General features: G+C 43.0%; 1 protein-coding gene across 1 annotated transcript in view; it reads right to left on the reverse strand.

Annotated features, from left to right (window-relative positions):
- Positions 1-1188: 1188 nt before the first annotated feature.
- fam222aa (family with sequence similarity 222 member Aa) overlaps positions 1189-18469 on the reverse strand; it is a 50476-nt gene continuing 33195 nt past the window's right edge. Inside the window, exon 3 of the mRNA XM_075468017.1 lies at positions 1189-8200. Coding sequence (XP_075324132.1) covers positions 6729-8200 — 1472 coding nt within the window. The 3' untranslated portion in view covers positions 1189-6728. The remainder of the gene's footprint in view (positions 8201-18469) is intronic.

The raw sequence follows: 18469 nt of genomic DNA on the forward strand, positions 1-18469 counted from the left end.
CTACCCATATTTCAAAAGAGATGGATTAATTATTGCTGAAAAGAGCACATATTCTCACTGCTTTAAATAGTGCCAATTCTCCTCCTTGAAATAATTCTTTCCATGACCCACAGTGAAATATTTCACTGAGGTGTGACATTTCTAAATGGAATGAGCAATCACTGAAAGCACTGGAAGATGAAGAGCCAGAGGCATGTTGGTCAGGTGGTGTGTGAGATGACCTTTCAGTTCATCTGAGATGAAACGAGGCCGCTGAACCCAAAATGATTCAGGGTGTCTAAACTGACAGGCGAGGGCACGGCCATGGCGGAGTTTCAGCCTGCTGCTCGGCCTCCATAGGCATCTCTCATGATTTATTGTGAAATTGCCAGGCACTCAATGTGGCGTGCAGGTGAATGAGTTTTGCTAATAAGAGAAGTATTTCTGCTCCACAGAGCTCTTTTTCTGTCTGAACGAGCGTGTATGAAATCAGTGTGCAGTCTCCCAGTACCACACGCTCTGGTGGAGGCGGCTGGCTCATCAGTCTGCGGCTTATCTGATATTTTAGGTGGGTGGGGAGATTGGGAGTAAGGAGAGAAAGGAGACAGAAAGTATCTGTGTGGAGTCCTCGAAGGTACCTTTGCTGTTGAACATGCAGATTATGTGTTTGTGGGGTTGCTTTTCTTTAGGAAGAGAACTGGCAGTAACCTGGCAAGTAAGACCTGGTTAACAGGACATTATAACAACTACAATTAGAATATAGTCCAAACTGAAAGAATGTGCCTTCTCACATGTCTTTTTCAAAATGCAGGGACCAGTGTAAGTCTGCTGTAACTTTTGGCAAATGAAATTTAATTATGGTTATTTGACAAAGCTGCTATTTCTTTCTAACACGGATTGTGTTTCCAGCCCTCAGGGAACATGCCTCATCCTGTCAAATTGTTGTTGTTAGAGCTGTAAAGGTGGAAAGGGTCAAGCGGACAACAGTATTGTAGAAGCCAGCATATGGTGGTGATGTGCATAGTGAATCCTGAGACTTGATATGCTTACCTTCAGAGGAAGATCGAGTCCTGTGTCTTAAAAAATGTTTAAGAAGACTTTTACAGCAACAGAGAGTGAGAAAGAAAGAAAGAAAGAAAGAAAGAAAGAAAGAAAGAAAGAAAGAAAGAAAGAAAGAAAGAAAGAAAGAAAGAAAGAAAGAGACATGCATAGAAGTCATTTGCTTTATTTCCTTTTGTCAAACAATAATACATAAGAGAGGAGAGGTCAAATGAAAAACAGCCATCTACATTAAAATAAAGAAATTTCAGTCCTGAGATTGACAAAATGCAGGGAACAGACAAAATATCTACTGTGATCGTTGGGATGGAGGAGGGACAGTGGCAGTTTCAGCAAATTGAAGATGATGGTTATGGGGAGATTGCAGAACTGGAGAGGGTAAGCAATCACTGGGATGCTTGGCTGTAGGCACATTCAAAAGTTGAAAACCCCACAACTAAAGGATTTTACAGCTTTTTTCTTTTTTCTTTTTAATATTCAGACTTCTTATATCAAAATCTAAAGACTCGTATATTATTAAAAAAATGAAAGCAAGGTATTCTTTACATTTTTTTCATCCTGAGGAGACAAAATCATTTTTAAACACAATACTGTAGGAGAACAATAAGAGAGAGATGCTTTATAGATTTCCCATTTCCATATATATTATTTTTCTCAAGGTTGCAGCCCCCTCAGACTTTGGCAGCGTTGGTGCACTTGAGATCATCTGGGGGGGGGGGGAGCCCTGTTTATCCACAGGAACATTCAGAGAGCCTCACAAACAAAGTAAAAGGAATCAGGAGGAAAAAAAGCAAAATCCCCAGACTTTTTGGATTCAGTAATATAGCCATCGCATAAACCAGATGAATATTTGAAGGCCATAAGCTTTTTCGGGTGAACGTGCATGGTGGTGATGCTGAAGAAACAAAACACTGTAAGCTCTTGGAATTATGCCCATCTGCACTGCCTTTTAAGAAAAGGGCTCTGGGCCTGTGCCTTTGGGGAAAGATCCTGATTTATCTTAAATGTGCTGATTTTTTACCCCGTTGCGCATTTATTAAATACCAAAAAACTAAATCAAAATTCTATGGTGCTCTTATCTGACCCATCCAGTTTTGTCCAATAGCACTATAGAGATGTGCTCTAACTGTGAAGCAAAACACAGCAATATCCTAACAAATATTGTGCAACACAGCTATAAGGCTAGTGGGTTAACTATACAGGCCTCCTAAAGACTATCTGAATTATTAATTGAAGTATTCTCTTGCTAGGTATGAGCCAAATGCTGAGGACCGGCCTCATGAATTTATCCTCTTTTAGATGGTAAGAAGGGATGCTGGGAAGAACTCTGAGATGAGAGGCCCAGGAGCCCAAGGGCAGCCAGGGGACATGACTGAGGTTGACCAAGGCGATGGGGAGAGCGGAGGGGATCCCCCACCCAACCATCATCTGTAGGTTAGAGAAGCAGCGCCAAGACTCTACAGAGTGAGCAGCTGCCTTTTTTTTCCCCCCTTCCACCCTCCCCTCTTGTCCCCTCTGTTCTGAGAGTGAAAGAGCTGACCCTGCTTTGAGCAGCCCGTCTGTTCCCCTTCCTTCTCAGCGGTATTTAAGGTGCATTATATGAGACTAGACCTTTACTCTGAGTAAAGGTCTTCAAGGACTTATTGGGATTTACTAAGGGATTTTTAGAACCAGCATAAGTCAATTCTCCTCCACTTTGTCCTCCAGCTATCCTTGTGAGTGTCTCATTGCCCTTGAAAACGTGTTAACAGTCAATAGCAGTCTGAAGACACAGAGATAAGTTATGGATCTAAATGTCTTCATTCAGATGGTGGTGTTGGTGCGATTGATCATTTCCTGGACAATGGGTCAAACATTTTTTTTCTGATTATTAAAAAGTTTATTAAGAATGAGGATCTCAGTGACCAGAACCGAGTAAACGGTGGCACAAAATGTCTTTGATAGAAGTGATTTCTTCAGAGCTTCAATCGGAACATGAGACTGAGCCAAAGAGGGGAAGCTGAAAACAACACCAGGAACATGGCAATTATCCTGATTACTGATGCTTCAAGGCTTCTTTGACCCCAAAATCCCTCCCTGTATCTTTCTCTTTCTTTTCTTTCCTTTTCTTTTTTTCCTGGAGATCTGTCACATTGCACGGGGCCTCTCAGCCAGGCAGGGAGCAAGCATGTATAATCCAACAGAAAACAAATCCCCTCGATCAAACACAGCCCAGCTTTTAAAGCAGGCCTCTGAGCCCAGGCGCCATGGTGCGGTGCTGAGGCCCTCCGAGACGCTGTGGAGGCTGTGATTTAGCAACATCCCCCACCACCACCACCACCACCACCATCCAAACCCTGCTGTCCTCCCCTTCGACACCAGCCAGCCAGTCCTAACCTTCAGTTTGTTTAAGCATTGCTGAACCCTGCTGGCCCCGGACAGGGGGAGGGTGGGCTTAGATAATGACATGCCATATGCCACTCTGCCTCTGCAGCTGAGTGAGCTGTGACTGGATCAGCTCAGGCACAAATCTATTTGAAATTTAATTCTATTATCCTAATATGGGCTAAGCGTCCATTGTCCAAATCAGGAATAGCAAAATGGACCAGATTTGCAGGACTGAGATGCATCCCATTAATAGGAGCTCATTAAATTGTTTAAAAGAACAGAGGGACAGACGGTATGGAGCCGTCAGCCATCAGAAAAACGCTAAACCAAATTTATTTTAATTAAAATGCTTTGGAATCAACAATTGTGCAAAATAATAAATTTGTGTGGTCTTCTTTGTCTTTAATTCAGTTGGCTTGGCTCAAAGTGGGCAGCTTCCGCTTACTTGTAGTACCCCATAGGAAATCCCTTGTTATTTGAAAAGGGTTTGATTTCAATCCTGTGATTGGATGAATACTCTCCTCAGGCAGTGTCCAGTAGCCAGGCGTCACCCAATATTCCCATTAGCAGAGAGGCCTGGTGCCTCAGACCTCAACTGGTGGGAAAGGCCAGACGCTAGAAACTCCACTGCCTCATGTGTCTCCTCTTCACTTCAACATCATGTGACAGGGTTTGATAATTGGATGCAAAAGCCAAACGGAAAGGATTTAGGGAAGGGATGTATCTGTAAATCTGTCAAAATATTTCTACAAGATAGAAAATATGCTGGAATCAGACTGTGACTGAAGCATTAGGCTGTTGAAACAACATGAAAAAAATTCACTGGAATGTTAAGGTGGCTTACTGTGCAAATGTAAGCCAAGGGGATGAAATCTCTGTCAGCCTTCAATGGCAATTTCACCATTAGCCCAAAATCTACGGCTCATAGTTAACATAGAGGAAGAGTTATCTATCTATAGAGTGGAAATAACCAAACAAACACAAATTCATGCATCTCGTTATTTTCTTTTTCCTCTTCTTATTTCTTTTCTTTTAAAACAAAATCCAATTCATTTTCTGTATTCAAGGGATAGCCAATGCTTTTTCCAGCAGCACCCCTTGCCTTTGGATGGCCAAAGTGTAAACTTTGAAAAGATGATCTGTTAAATGCACAGGGTTTTAATCACAAGTGAATCCCGCTCTGTTGATCTGACAGAAACGCTGAAGCAATGATCCAATGTCCCTCTGACTTCTAGAGGACAAATTTTAAGAAAAATAAGCACAGACTTCGAAGCCAAAACATGGCGTCTTAATATATTCTTAAAGAAATTTATTTTACACCTCAAAAAAAAAAAAAAAAAAAAAAAAAAAAAGAAAGGATAAGGATTAGGGATGTGGTACATTGGGAATGTATTGACAACTGTAGTTTACATTTTTTTGGTGTAAGCTCAGAGAAAAAATGTTAATACAGTCATAATAATTGCACTTCAATAAATCTAGACTGATGCCAGTATTTCCCCACAACAAAGCCCCTGTTCACTCTCTCACTCCAGTTAATAAATTCAATTTAGCACTGAAATTTGACTGACAAAGGAAATGCTAATTTAAGACCAGAGGACTGCTGCACTGATCCAATTTTTCTCTTTCACTTGAGTCCCACAAGGCAATAAAACATCGCAGTAATTTAAGTGCAGTACATTCAAGGGAATCTCACAGTCATAATAAATATTTCACTGCTCTGAATCATCAAGTTAAGACTGGCTCGGGCTAAATGCATCCCAACCAGGGGCTGAAATTGACGAGGAAAAGCAGTTAGCTTGGTCTCATTTCATCTGACACCAGAGGACAGAACATGATTGTTTTCATTTTGTTTTTGTTTCCAGGATCAGGGTTGGACAGTACCCCCGAATCTGAGTTCTTTTCACTGTTATCTATCATAATCACAATAGAGGGGACTGTAGCGCTGTAACTACACTTAGAAAGGAGTCCCATGTGAGATCTTGGTCTCTACTCTTAACTCCACGGAAAGTCTTAAGCTTCCAATAAAGGGAAGAAACAAGATTTGTTGGTGATATCCTCTACATTATTCAGTTATGTTTATGGGACTGGGGAATCAGTCTGTCAGTCTTGTTGGTAAAAATCTTGTAATGACACTAAAAAACAAAGTCTGAGGATTTTGAAGAACACAAACTAAAATGCACACACGCACATGCACTCAGCCACACGCGCATTAACATACACGGAAGGTTATGTAGGTAACCTGCCAATGACATTCTTCATTGTAACATTTCTTTTTCTTGTATTTTTTGCAACATTTTCTTTTTAAATAAGTATTTCAAGATTTATTGTAGATTCCAGTGTTGGTTAGGGAAAAAAAAAAAACGAGCTCTCCAAACAGGTTCTTACAGAACCAAAGCAGCAACTATGCCTCACGTCAGGACATAAGAGACTGCACATCAGCTTGAGGAGGAATTATTAAATCATAAAAACAAAAATGGAAAAATAATAAGAGAAAAAAAAAGAAAAATATTTGAGACACTTTTCCCCATAGCAGCCAATACACATAATATACCTACAAATATATCAAACAACAAAAAATAGGTTCAAGTTTTTCAAGTTTCTTAAATATATCATATCCAAACTACCCAATTCCAAACTTCCAAGTTAACAAAATTCAAGCAGTGCAATTAATGTATCAATTATAACAGCAACAATAACTATTATTCTACTATCCTTTTCAATTCAACCTTATGATCCTTTTACATAACACCCGAGTACTGCTTACAATCTTACTCACTCGTCAGTACATTTTTGTATGTGTATGTTTGTAATGTTACAGAGTTTTGGATTTCAAAAGCAGCCCTAAACTTTGGCCCTTTAAGACCATTTCAGTGACAACCTACACAGTAGCTTCATCCGTAGTATTTGGAAGGGGTATACAGGTGGATTTGCACTTCATGTCAAGCTATCATTTCCATCAAAACAAGTTTAAGCAAGTAAAAGAACAAAGAGAAAAAAAAAATTTGAGAAAAAAAAAAAAAAAAATCAATCCACAAAATCCTATTGGCAAACCACACAATGGAACATCAGGAGAATCTTGAAATCCCTTTTCTTTCCCGCTGGCAATAACTACCACTTCTTGTGTTTGGGATTCCCACAGCTTGCCTTGAAACAACCAAATCTAGGGTCACACATAACGGCAACTGCTCTTCTCTAAGCTCCCTCACTAGTTAAAGCAGTGGCACTCACAACAATTCTGTACCCCAAAAACATCTGTGTTCTTTAACTTTGATTTTCTTCACAAATTCACAACTCTTGATTCTTTCCCTCCTCTAATTCCTCCTCTATCTGTAAACAGGGAGGCGGATGTGTGCATGCTGGTGGTCTAACAGACGTGGCACAGACACAGTCTCGTAGCCTTTGCCAAGCATCTGCTCCTTGATGCAGGGTGGGTGGATGTCGTTGATCAGGTACTCCAGAGACTGCAAGCTGCTGCTCAGCACTGATGTGTTGCACAAGCTCTTGCTGGGCAGGCTGCAGCACAGACCTCCCCCGCTGTCTATGGCAGGGTGGTGATGATGATGGTAGTGGTGATGGTGGTGAGGGTAGCCCATCTCTCTGTGCCCCGTCACTGGCCCACCCGTGGAGGTGCCCAAAAGCTCCTGGGGGTTGTAGCAGTCACTGTCAGGTGTCACCAGCACACTGTTCCAGGGTGGTGCAAAGTACTGACCCACGGAAAAATTTCCATGCATACCCACACAGTTCAAAGGAGAAGAGCTGACTTTTTCCATACCCCCTCCCCCGCTGGCACTTGCTGTCAGGTGGTATGGTCTGGAGGATGAGGAGGACACTTGGGCTGCCATAATCCCACCCCCTGGAACACAGGTTTCGGGGGACTTGCTGATCGCGCCCCCTCCTCCACTGCCTCCACTATACATCCGGAGGACAGCCTGCTGTTGTTGCTGCTGCTGCTGCTGCTGTTGTTGTTGCTGTTGCTGCTTTTGCCAAAGGATGTAGTCCATACTATCTGCGTACACACCAGTCTTCATTGCCTCTGCATTTTGAACCGGTAGCCCTGGCCCTGTGTACACCATGTTAGCTTGGGGACCCATTCCTACCATGTAGCCTCCACCTGAGGAGTTCGAAGAGACCCCCATGACAGATGTGCCATGCTTGGATGGGCTGGAATTTGTTGGTACAGTGGCAGCCCCTTGACATACCTGCTGCAGAGCCTGGGCCTGGCAATGCTGGTTGATCTGATAGATGATACTCTGGATGGAGGGGAGGTTGGACTGTGCAGGAAGGGCCAGGCCTCGGCCCCCTGTTACAGGAATCACTGAGCCAGCTACAGTGACATTTGGGGGAACTGACAGTCCAGGACCTTCTGGAGGCTTTGAGGGCCCAGTGTGGTAAACCATTTGGCCATGACCACTCGCTAAAGTGCTGCTACTAGAGGGTGGGTATGGGGCAACAGCTATGTGGCCTGGAGAGAGCTTAGTCCGTCTGCCTTCCGAGTTCTTGAGAACACCTTTCGAAGAGATGAAAGTGGATGTTGATGATGAAGATGATGAGGAGGCCTTGACAGTGGCAAGGAGACCCTGGTAACCTCCAGTGTGGAGATGCGGGTAGGGACTGTAGCGTTGCCCTGTGGTGTCATATCCATTAACAGTTCGGTTAAGGTGCTTGTGCTGGGGAACCCTGATGTTGGTGGGGAAGATCTTGATAGAAAGGGGGCTGTTAGCCGTCTTCTGGGCGAAGGCATCAAGTTCTGCTGCAGTCGGGTAGCGAGGGGAATGTGTGGGCACCACCAGGTCACCTGCAAGACAAACAGAGAGAAACGGATGAGTGAAATGAAAAAAAATCAAATGAAAAAATATAAAAGGTTTATATAACATATAGCTTAGTTGTTGAATAGCACAGTTGATCTGATGACTAATTAAGAAAAATATCAAAGCAGACAGTATGGGTTGTCACAAGAGAGATAAATTAATTAACCGCAATAACCACTATTCAACTGGCAGCTGTATTGTGACCACATTTAAAGGAGACTACAAGATGTCAGTGATTTGACATAGCCTAGCTTAAGAATGCTCAAACATCACTGTTAATTTGTTTTCCAAAACAAGTCTCTATTTAGGTGCATGACTATTCCTTATTAGGCTTTCATTTGTGGTGGCACTATATAAATGGAGAAATCATAAGGTATAGGCAGTCAATTTAAATTGATTTGATGAGACAAATGAGACATGGGCAACATGGAGCTCAACATATTTTATTAAATGTATGATTATCTTCAGAAATGATCTCGATACTACTTCCAAGTAAACAGTACATTTTTATCAAATGGACCCAAAGTGAATATAACCAGCAGACAATTCAGAACAACCCAAACAGAGTTTGATAGCTGTAAATGAGGACTAGCATTCATTTATGTTCCATCACTCCCCTCCTCGTTTTGAGCTTTCTTTCCATCTCATTTTCACACCCTCCTGTGGATGTACATCCCCAGACAAATGAATCTTTTTAAAAACTCATTCTGTCAAAGGCTGGTACCTTAGGCGCTGTTAAATCAGTCCATTGTGAAATTAATTCGGACTCTCTTTAGCATTGAAATGGGTTTGCCTTGGATACCAGGCAAAAAGGGAAGAAGGGGAGGGGATAAAAGCTTGTTTAATTGCAGTGGCACATTTGAGATTTATAAGTGGTATCACTTACTGGGTCTTACCCTTGGCCACAGAATTTCCACATTTATTCAACCCAGGAGTACATGAGGAAGGAGGCTCTCACAAAAACCAATTAGATGTCAACCGGGAATTACTTGCCTGGTTAAGGTGAATATATCAGAAGTGAGCAATATGAAGAATGATCAAGTTCTAATTTTTTGTAAACTTGGTCAAGGATCTAAACCTTCAATCGAGATTAATTAAAGACAGAAACATAAAACATTTTATGATTATAAAATATTTTAACAATGGGCATCGAGCATAAAGTTGGCTTTTGTATTCATTCCATCTAAGTTATTATAAGCCTTTCTCTAACATGTACAAAATAAGACATATTGGAACAAACAAAAAGCCACTGCAGGAAACCATCAAAGACTTACAGGTTTATGTAAATACTGTGTACCGTTTGTCACTCCCCATTCCCAAAATTCAATACACTAGTGAGGGCGGTGAGTGAGACTGGCAGCAGCCTTCAGTCAATGAAGCAATGCCTTGCCATTGTGAGTTGAGATGGCAAACAGGAAAAATGCAATTTCTAAAAAGCCCAGCATGTGTCATTGTTTGGGGACTGGGCACGGAGGTGAGGGGCCGCGGTGAGATTGGACTTAAATGACATTATTCAGGCAATTTCATGGCTACTTAGCTCAGTGTAACAAAAAGCGTGGGGGGCTGAGAAAAGAACTCAATTTACAAGCAATATATCAGCTGCCACAAATGACTTGCAACCTCTTCAAAAATGACATTTTGATGCAAAAGCTAACAAAACGCTCAAAAATTAAGTGCCATAACTGTGCCGTCAGCAAATGTCCTGGCTACCTAAGGAGTATGCAGGGTGCAGGCTGTGACTACGACTCAGTCCATTTCCTTTCCAATTGCAAAATCATTTTAAAGAGACTCCACAGCCAAGTAGTCACAATTCTCATTTCTTTGCTACCATTACAGATAGCACGGGGAGTTCATTTCAACAACCCTATGGGTCTCCAACTGCGAAAATGATTCAATCTACAAGATCCATAGCATAAAAGAAATAAATTAGGAATTTAACAACAGGAGAGGAGAGATTGTGAAGACCCAAAGCCAAGTCTAGTGGCATACTGGTCCATTTTCACATCCTAAATCAGGAACACTACATTTCAAATTTGACTTTAGATTTGTAAAAACATGCTGGCATTAATGACTAAGCTTTAATCCGAGTTAGGGTGCCATCCTAATGGGCTGCTATAAGCATGCCAGGCCAGTCTATCTGAGATCTAACCAACCTCACTGAGGCAAAGCCCTGCTTCCCTGGTGACAGCAGTGCCATTTGCTTTGATGTTCTGACTTGCAGTGGAAAACTGACAGAAGACTTATTTAATTTGCTCAGAAGAAGAAGAAAAAAAACGCTTATTTCAAAGCGCATTGCTGGTCCACATGCAAATGGAATGGCAGTATGTTTTCTGATCTTCTTTACATAAGGGAAAAAATATCTTTGATCATCACATGGTCTAAATGAAGAAAGATACTTGGCTTTCAGGCATATCAAGGGCCTGTGCCCTGCCGCCCCTACAAGCCCCCAGCTGCAATATGCCCATCATTTCACCTAATTACTGCCACATGAGGAAAAAAAACTATAAAAACAGACAGGAAATTCATTAAAGGGTGGCTAATTCTATTCCTTCTCACTGACTGAACCCTTATTTTCCATGCCTGAGCCTAAGTTTCTTCCGAGAGAGGAGACAGCCCTCTCCCTTCGTCTTTTCCCAGCTTGGGCCTTGTTTGTCAATAGGCAGAGCCTTTGGCACACCAACCTGGCATCAAAGGGCTTCACACTTCATAGGCCACAGGGATTAGAGGCCTTTCAGGCCTACAAAAACCATCTCAGCTCCACAAAGGCTTCCGGTTATTAGAACCCACAGGCATAAAGGAAGGAGAGCAGGAGGAGGAGGCAAATGAGCATCTGGATGCTTCTGATTCCAGCTTCCTCTTTAAAAAGTTCCATGGTATAAATTTTATAGCAAAGTTGATTACAGTAAGTATGGCCACAAACCAGAGCATATTTCACTCTCATACACAAGCTGCAATAGACACTGTTTTTGATGTGCAGAGCCTCCACATCTCTCTCCTCCAGAGCACAAGTCTATAAGTGAGGACATGGAGGTTAAAGGATGGAGTCCCTTTTTAGGCTGGCGCTCTGTGACTTATTGGTTTAGGCTGCGGTAGATCATAGCAATGAGCAGCAGCATACAGATGGTGCAGGCTGATAAACACCCTTCGAAGCAGCCAGCATTTGAGTGTGCCCTCAGCTCCTTGTAAGGTAGGGGGTTTCCTGCACCTGTGCACACTCTCATGTGTGGTCTTTGCATGCATTCGTGGTTGTGCATGCAAATATAATGCATGAACACAGAAAAAAAACAAAAAACATTCACATGCAAACACACACACACACACACACACACACACACACACACAAATCTACATCTGCAGTTGTGTGTCTCATTTGCCATCAGTGGAGCATGTTGTTATCCTCTGCTCAGCGCTCTCTCAAGAAATGTAGGGCAGGGACAACAACAGGTGCCTGTGCGGGCGACAGCCTGCAATGCCTCCTGGGCTAAATGCTTCACACTCGCTTCATTTCAACATGCGACAGCCTTGTAAGGATTAATTATTTCCCCTGGGGATGGAAGAATATGCTTTTTTCCTTCCTGAGAGCAGGAGGCTATGTGCTCTCACATGCACATGAAACAGCTTACAGTAAATTAAAAAGGGAGACCTGGGCTAGCACTGCTTTCACAATAAGTAAGAAAAAACTTTCACATGAAAGGGATGTAAACAAACCAAGCATATGATTGTACTGCGATGGAGATTAGATAAAAGCTCAGGCAAACACATGCATTAGTTCTGAGAGATCACGCGCCAGGGAGCGGAGATGGCAGGGAGGCAATTAATGGGCTGACCTTCGTCCTTAATCACCCAGTGCCTGGCACACAATGCCCATGTGTCAGAGCAGCACATCTCTAAATGCCACCCCTCATTAGCACGATGCACATGGTGAGAGAGGCTATCTATGCAGTGTTACACTCTCCAGCGGTCAGACACAGATAGCAAAGCAAAGATTGGATAACATGGCAGCACCGGGCTGGACTGAGCAGCAATAGGCCAAGATATGATCTAGAAATCCCATTTTACTTGGAGGATGGGCACTCTCTTTTCTCTTCATTTTTGATTGGCATGAAACTCCCCAAGCGCAACGTCCTTGGTGTACCCGGTGCTGTCACTGTGATTGCATGTGTGCCTGTGTGCATGCATGCACGAGTGTGTGTGTATCCGTGTGCCTTTAGTGAAGGGGGTACCCAATTCTGAACACTCAATTAACACTCCTTTAATTAGCCAGCAGTACATTTTGAATTCTGATGAACTAATTTTCTTGGTGTGAGGGTGGAAGAGGCAGTGGGGGGGAGGCCTGGTAGAGATGAGGTCCACTGGGTACAAAACAGCAATAAAGAGGGAACTGGTTAGATTAGACTGTAAAAAATCCATTAAATTCTGTGCACTTCTTCCAAGTGAGAGGTCAAATTGTGTTGATCACAAGAAGCAAAGGCAGACAGAGTATGAGAGCAGGGAGTAAGGTGAGAGGGGGGGGGGGGGGGGGGTATGGAGAAAAAAAGGATAGGAGATAGGGGAGTCAGAGGCTGTGGAAGAGTGCACCACCAGAGGACCATGAGGATGCTTTGCATTTTAATTAGAGATTTAAATGAATAAGCAGTGGAAAAAGTCTGAGAGAGCTGCCTGAAATGTCCTTGCTCCCATTTATTAGTGTTCCAAGTGTTCTAAAATTACGAGCAGGATGGAGAAGTTTCTTCTTATTAGTGAAGGAAATGCTCTAAAACATCAAAACGCCCTCAGCGTTTTCTCAATCACCCCTGCAAGTCTGTATCCCTACATAGAGTGTGCTTTGATCCCCTCTGACCACGTACACTGGTGAGCAGAGGAGAAGAGTGCTCGTTTAGATGAAGGGGGAGGACCGTATGGTTGAGCTGCAATTAAGTTTTCACAGAGCAACGAGTGCGTGATACACATTAACTTTGGCAAACAAAACACAGCAGTCAGGGATGAGGTTAGGGAAAACAACAGGAGAGGAAATTACCAGAACATTGAAAGAAAACAACGAATCGGTTTTAGTTCAGCTTCCACAACACTCACTGGGAGTCACTTCCCCTGAAAAGAACAGTCCCTGTTGAATTCCTCTCTGCACTCATCATGTGGCTTTTTAACCCCCAACCAAACATATGTGCTGGGTGTCTTTTTGTTATTGGAAAGTGCATGAAAAACAGGATCCACATGGTGTTCCAACTGTAGAATTCTAACCACAGAGCCAGCAGGATGCCCCCCCTTTTAAAACATTTCACCACTAATGAACAATTTGCAATTTACCTCACTGGAATGGAAGTGTTGCAATTAATAACTAATGACTAAAACACAATTCAAATTCTTCACATTGGAATCTCTCAGTGTGGAAAAAGTTTGACGTGTCAAGACGGGGCTGACTGAACAGTATTGTAACTTGAACTATTGTTTAACTCTTAGCAGATAGGATCAGAGTCTATAACATCCTCTCCCCACCTCCGTTAGCTGGCTGTAAAGGATGGGCAGGCAGTGGAAAGCCAGAGGCGGCTTCGCGTCCTGAACAATACCTGCTTTGTACTAATGGAGGTGTCATCTGGCACAGGGCTGATTAGTCAGCGATTACAGCCAGGCCTCAATTGCCGTGACAACTGCTGCAAACACAATGGGCCCTGATAGAGCCAGCTGTTTGGTCCTCTGCAATTAACCCTGCATCCTACTCATCTCCGGCAGTGCGCTGCCTCTAATTGACTATTGGGCACACAAAGCAGGGCTGTCGGCCAGACCCCCTGGACATAGACCCCGCCCCTCTGCCGAGGTAGAGATGATAATAATAGAGGCGTCCTGTGGACTCAGCCGCCAGTCAATCAAAGCTTCAGTGCCCCACAGGAGCTTCCTGAGGAGAAAAGGAGGAAGCACATGTAGGAGCCAGTGATCAACAGGGTACAGCAGCCTCGCAGGGGGCAGACATGTTGAATATGCCCTCAACCAAAGTACTAATCAATTCAAGTACACGTGAGGGGAAAAGGAACCATGCTGCTTGCTTGATATCAGAAAAGCAATTTTTAGGAACATTCATCTCCCTCTGTTCATCTCGAGGTTGATTTTCTGTGCAACAACACAGGGAGGGAAAAAAAAATCAAGGCAATTATTTGTCAGGCCTTTACTATCTATAATTGCAAAGATAAAAATCAAACTGCAGCGATTTCTCGGAGGATAGAGCTGCCTCAATCCAGAGTTGGCTTGTGTCATCATAATCATCAAACAAATGCATATTGCAAGACAGGGGAAACAAAAACCTGCTCTCAACACATATCTTTCTAATTTCTGTCTTGGTTGGGAATTTTTAATATAACTTTGTTCAGACAAAAATACGTATTTTGCAACACAACAAAACTTTTTACTGTTACTTTCAAATCAGACATTTTAAAACAAGAAAATAATGCTTTCAATCAAATAAACTACTATGAGGCCTAAAAAAAGAGAGACATCACTTTTTAACAGGGGGTGCCATTCTGCCTCCCATATTGGGCTTTTAACCTGCCAGCATGTTTCACAAATAGCAATGAGGATAATTAGAATGTTAAAGCAATCTGCACACTGATCCTTCACAGGCACGCAGATGTGGCACAGCGTCAAAAATGGATTTAATCATTGAAATAGATTTAAAAAGAAACTTGGACAAAACTCCCAAATCTAATCTTTCATTTCATTAAAGCCAATCTCATCCCAGATTTAATCTGTCTATTTTCTGCACAAGCAGATGGAAGACCTAACAAAGTGAGGGCCTAATTTGGGCTTCCTCCTTACAGACACTGCAGCATGAGGTCATTCAGTTGGCCTGCAGTGAAGCAGTACACGTGTGTGGTTAATATAGTACACTGAGACCGAGATAAGGTCCACAGGTGCTGATAACACAAGGAGGGAGCAGCACAAAAATATGATCCATTTTCACTTTCTGCCCAGTGTTTTTCTTGTCCTGTTTTACATATGCGAATAATGATGGTGAGGGACAATGTGGCCAATCAAAACACCTAATTAGGTTTATGTAATAAAGGTTTCTACCCAAGAAATGTGAAATACTACACCACAAGGACACTGTCATGTTTACATTTTCTCGTTAGAATTTATCTCCAAAGCCAGATGTTACTGAATCAGCAATGAAAATTAATTAGCTGGTTTGATGTGGCAGCATCATGCTCCTTCCAGACAGACCTAGCTTTTTATGGGCTGTGGGGGAAATTACTAAGAACTGATTGATCCTGAAGGACTCCTCGGTACATATGGCCAGGCAGACAGATGCACACAAACACTCACAGTTCCTGCTAATCCACACATTTTACCCTCACAATTAACAGACATTCTTTATTTTAGCAACATCAGTAACAATTCTTCTTTGTGTTCGATGCATCTAAATAAGCTTACTGCAAACACCTGCCTACTTCAGACAGGTAAATAAATGTGCGATTAAAGTCAGGTACACTACAGAGACAATATCTCAGACTGAGTTTCCAGACCTCTAAAATCCACCCTTTAATCCATAAAGCATTGGAATTACAAATAGCAGAAAATCCCTGTACATGTCTCTGGATCTTTTTGCTGTTTTCTCTTTATTCTGTTCTCTTCACCTCCTCTCTGTATTCCTTTGTGCTCGTCTCTTGCTTCACCCCCTTCTGTCTTTTCATCCCCCTCTCTGTCTCTTCTGAGTAAGTGAGTTTCATCTGGGGTGCTTGCTGGGCGAAATCACCTCAGGGCAAACACTTTATTATCTGTAGTCAAAGCGTCACCACAAATACCATTCTACACACACAAGTGTCACTTTCCATTTGTCTGCACTCGGGCTGCATTAGCAGAGCAGAGCCGGCCCAGAGCCCCATCTCAAACGCACCGAGCAGAAGAAAACTAACAGCGTGGGAAAGCACCCGTCCTGCATTCCTGCCCCATTAACACCACTGGCAGCACCAGGCCAAACCTAAAAGCCTGTCAGGGGATTAAAATATTATTATCAGCACTGACATCTGTAAACATATATCATGAAAGGATGAAAATAAAGACATCTTTCAGCAGACATCTCACAGTCTTGGTCTTTCTTGTTTAGTGGGAGAAATGGTAGCTTGCACGAAAGTGAACCAGACAGAGGAGATCGCTGCTCGTGTTAATTACCAATGATCTGGCTGAGAGTCTGGCAAAAACAACACCAGTGTGCAGTTTATGTCCTCTTTGGGCCACTGAAGAATGCAGGCCAGCAGCGGCCATGTCAGGCCTTTTGTAGGGCACCCGTGCACAAAACAAACGCAGAAACTGGGGCAACGTGTTTACCTCACACCACTCACTGCACTTCATAAACAAAACGGCCAAACAAAAAAAAAGAGCCAGCCCTATGTTTGTTCCCATGACAGTCCGGGAAAAAAAAGGCATTCATAAAAACATATCCACCCTGAATATTTTACACGACCTCGTTTCAAGTTTTGCCAAGCTGTTTCCATTTGCAATAATTCATGGGCCTGGATGGGCAGCAATGCAGATTATAGATGGGAAAAATATTCATTAAAAAAAAATTGCTCTCTATTCAATTATCAGGTCCTGCCAAAGGCTTAGTGGAGTGCATGGTTCTGTGTAGATGAGGGGACATAGCCCCTGGCTTGTGAGCTGTCTGTGATGAGCCAGCCCTCAGGCCTGACTAGGCCACCCTCATTGTGCATACAGCATGGTCTAGAAAGCCGAGCTTTATCAGCAAATACCCCAAGTCAGCACAAGCAGCGGGGTGGTTATGCGTTGCGACTGGCACACCAGCCGATATTGTCATGTGCGATTAGGCCTGTGCTCATGAGCCTGTGAACTCATTCCTGTGGCATCAAAGTCAAACCACCTCTTACTCTTCTCCATTTATATCCCTGCCTCTCTGCTGCCCTCTCTTTGAGTTGTTCCATTTTTCTTTCAGACCTGATACTTCACAATGCACCCTGAGTGAACCCTGTTAAAAGCCATGTTGAAAACAGATACTGAGTGAAAATAAAACAACATGAAAGACTGGTTTGATTTTCAAAACAAATCTCTGCAGCCTAATTAACTGCATCCAAAGGGGTCAGCCACAAGTTACAGCTAGCCAGTACTACAAAGAAGCTGCTGGTGCCAGTTGTTTTGTCTCGGCACACTTCACCAGATGACAGGGCCGATACACAGGAACAGAGCAGGGCTCACAGAAGAAAGACACACAGGCTGTCAGGTCAGTTATGGGGAAACATCAGGAAGAGGAAACAGAGATTAAACTGTTCAGTGATGAGGCAGAGAGCAACTCAGAATACAAAGCCTAAAACTAAACTTAAGCTGAAACACTTATGTCTGGCCCTCCCTGTCCTGTCTTTGAAAGAATATGCTGCACTGTGATACTATTTTCTCAAAGGGGATACATGTAGAGCCAAGAGCCAGCAGTGTTCCCAGCCAAGCACAAACTCAAATGGACACGGCAACAACACAAACACACACACACGGTTATGGAATAAAAGACCCCAGAGATAGAGATAGCAAGCGCATACAGAGATAAGAAAGGGAACCAGTGCAGAAAGGAGAGGTGGAAGAAAAAGGGGGGAGAGATGAAGCTAGGCTGGAGGCGCCTGGGCAGGCCTGTCAGACCAGAGGAAGTGCTGGTGCGTAGGCCTGCAGGTAAATGGAAGAAGAAAGGCGCCTGCAGGCTGCCTGAGGCAAGCCTGGGCCCTTCTGTTCTATCATTTAGGAGACAAGTCCTCCACTGATTCCCAATTAATATTTAACACTGCACAGACAACAAGGCACTCCACTGCAGTATACATGCCAAGGAGAGGAGAAGAGAAGATGAGAGCAGGGGAGAGGAGATGAAGAGGAACTGGGGATACATAAATGGATACATTTTTAGTAAGATGAGACAATATTTTAAAATATTTATCATAGTTACATTTAGTCATTTAAGTACATTTTAGAAGCAACGTGTTTTAGTTTATAATTGCTGCTTGAAGGCGAAGTCTGTGTCTTAATGGCACTGTGGTGTCAGCGGTTTATGTGGATTTGATGCCTTTATGTCTGTGGGAAGAAGTGCTTTAGAGTCACCCCAAAGTGATCATTTCATACTTTTGTTTTCATGTTTCCATTGCCTCTGAAACACCCATAAAAAGTACTTTACAAATTCACACCTTGATGCTTCATAAGCGATCTAAGTGATGGGCCTCGGTTTGCAGATTTTCCTTTCGCTGGAGTCGGTGCTAACAAATTGTTGGTGTTTGAGGGCC

The sequence above is a fragment of the Odontesthes bonariensis genome, chromosome 6 (assembly GCF_027942865.1).
Source record: "Odontesthes bonariensis isolate fOdoBon6 chromosome 6, fOdoBon6.hap1, whole genome shotgun sequence".
NCBI lineage: Eukaryota > Metazoa > Chordata > Actinopteri > Atheriniformes > Atherinopsidae > Odontesthes > Odontesthes bonariensis.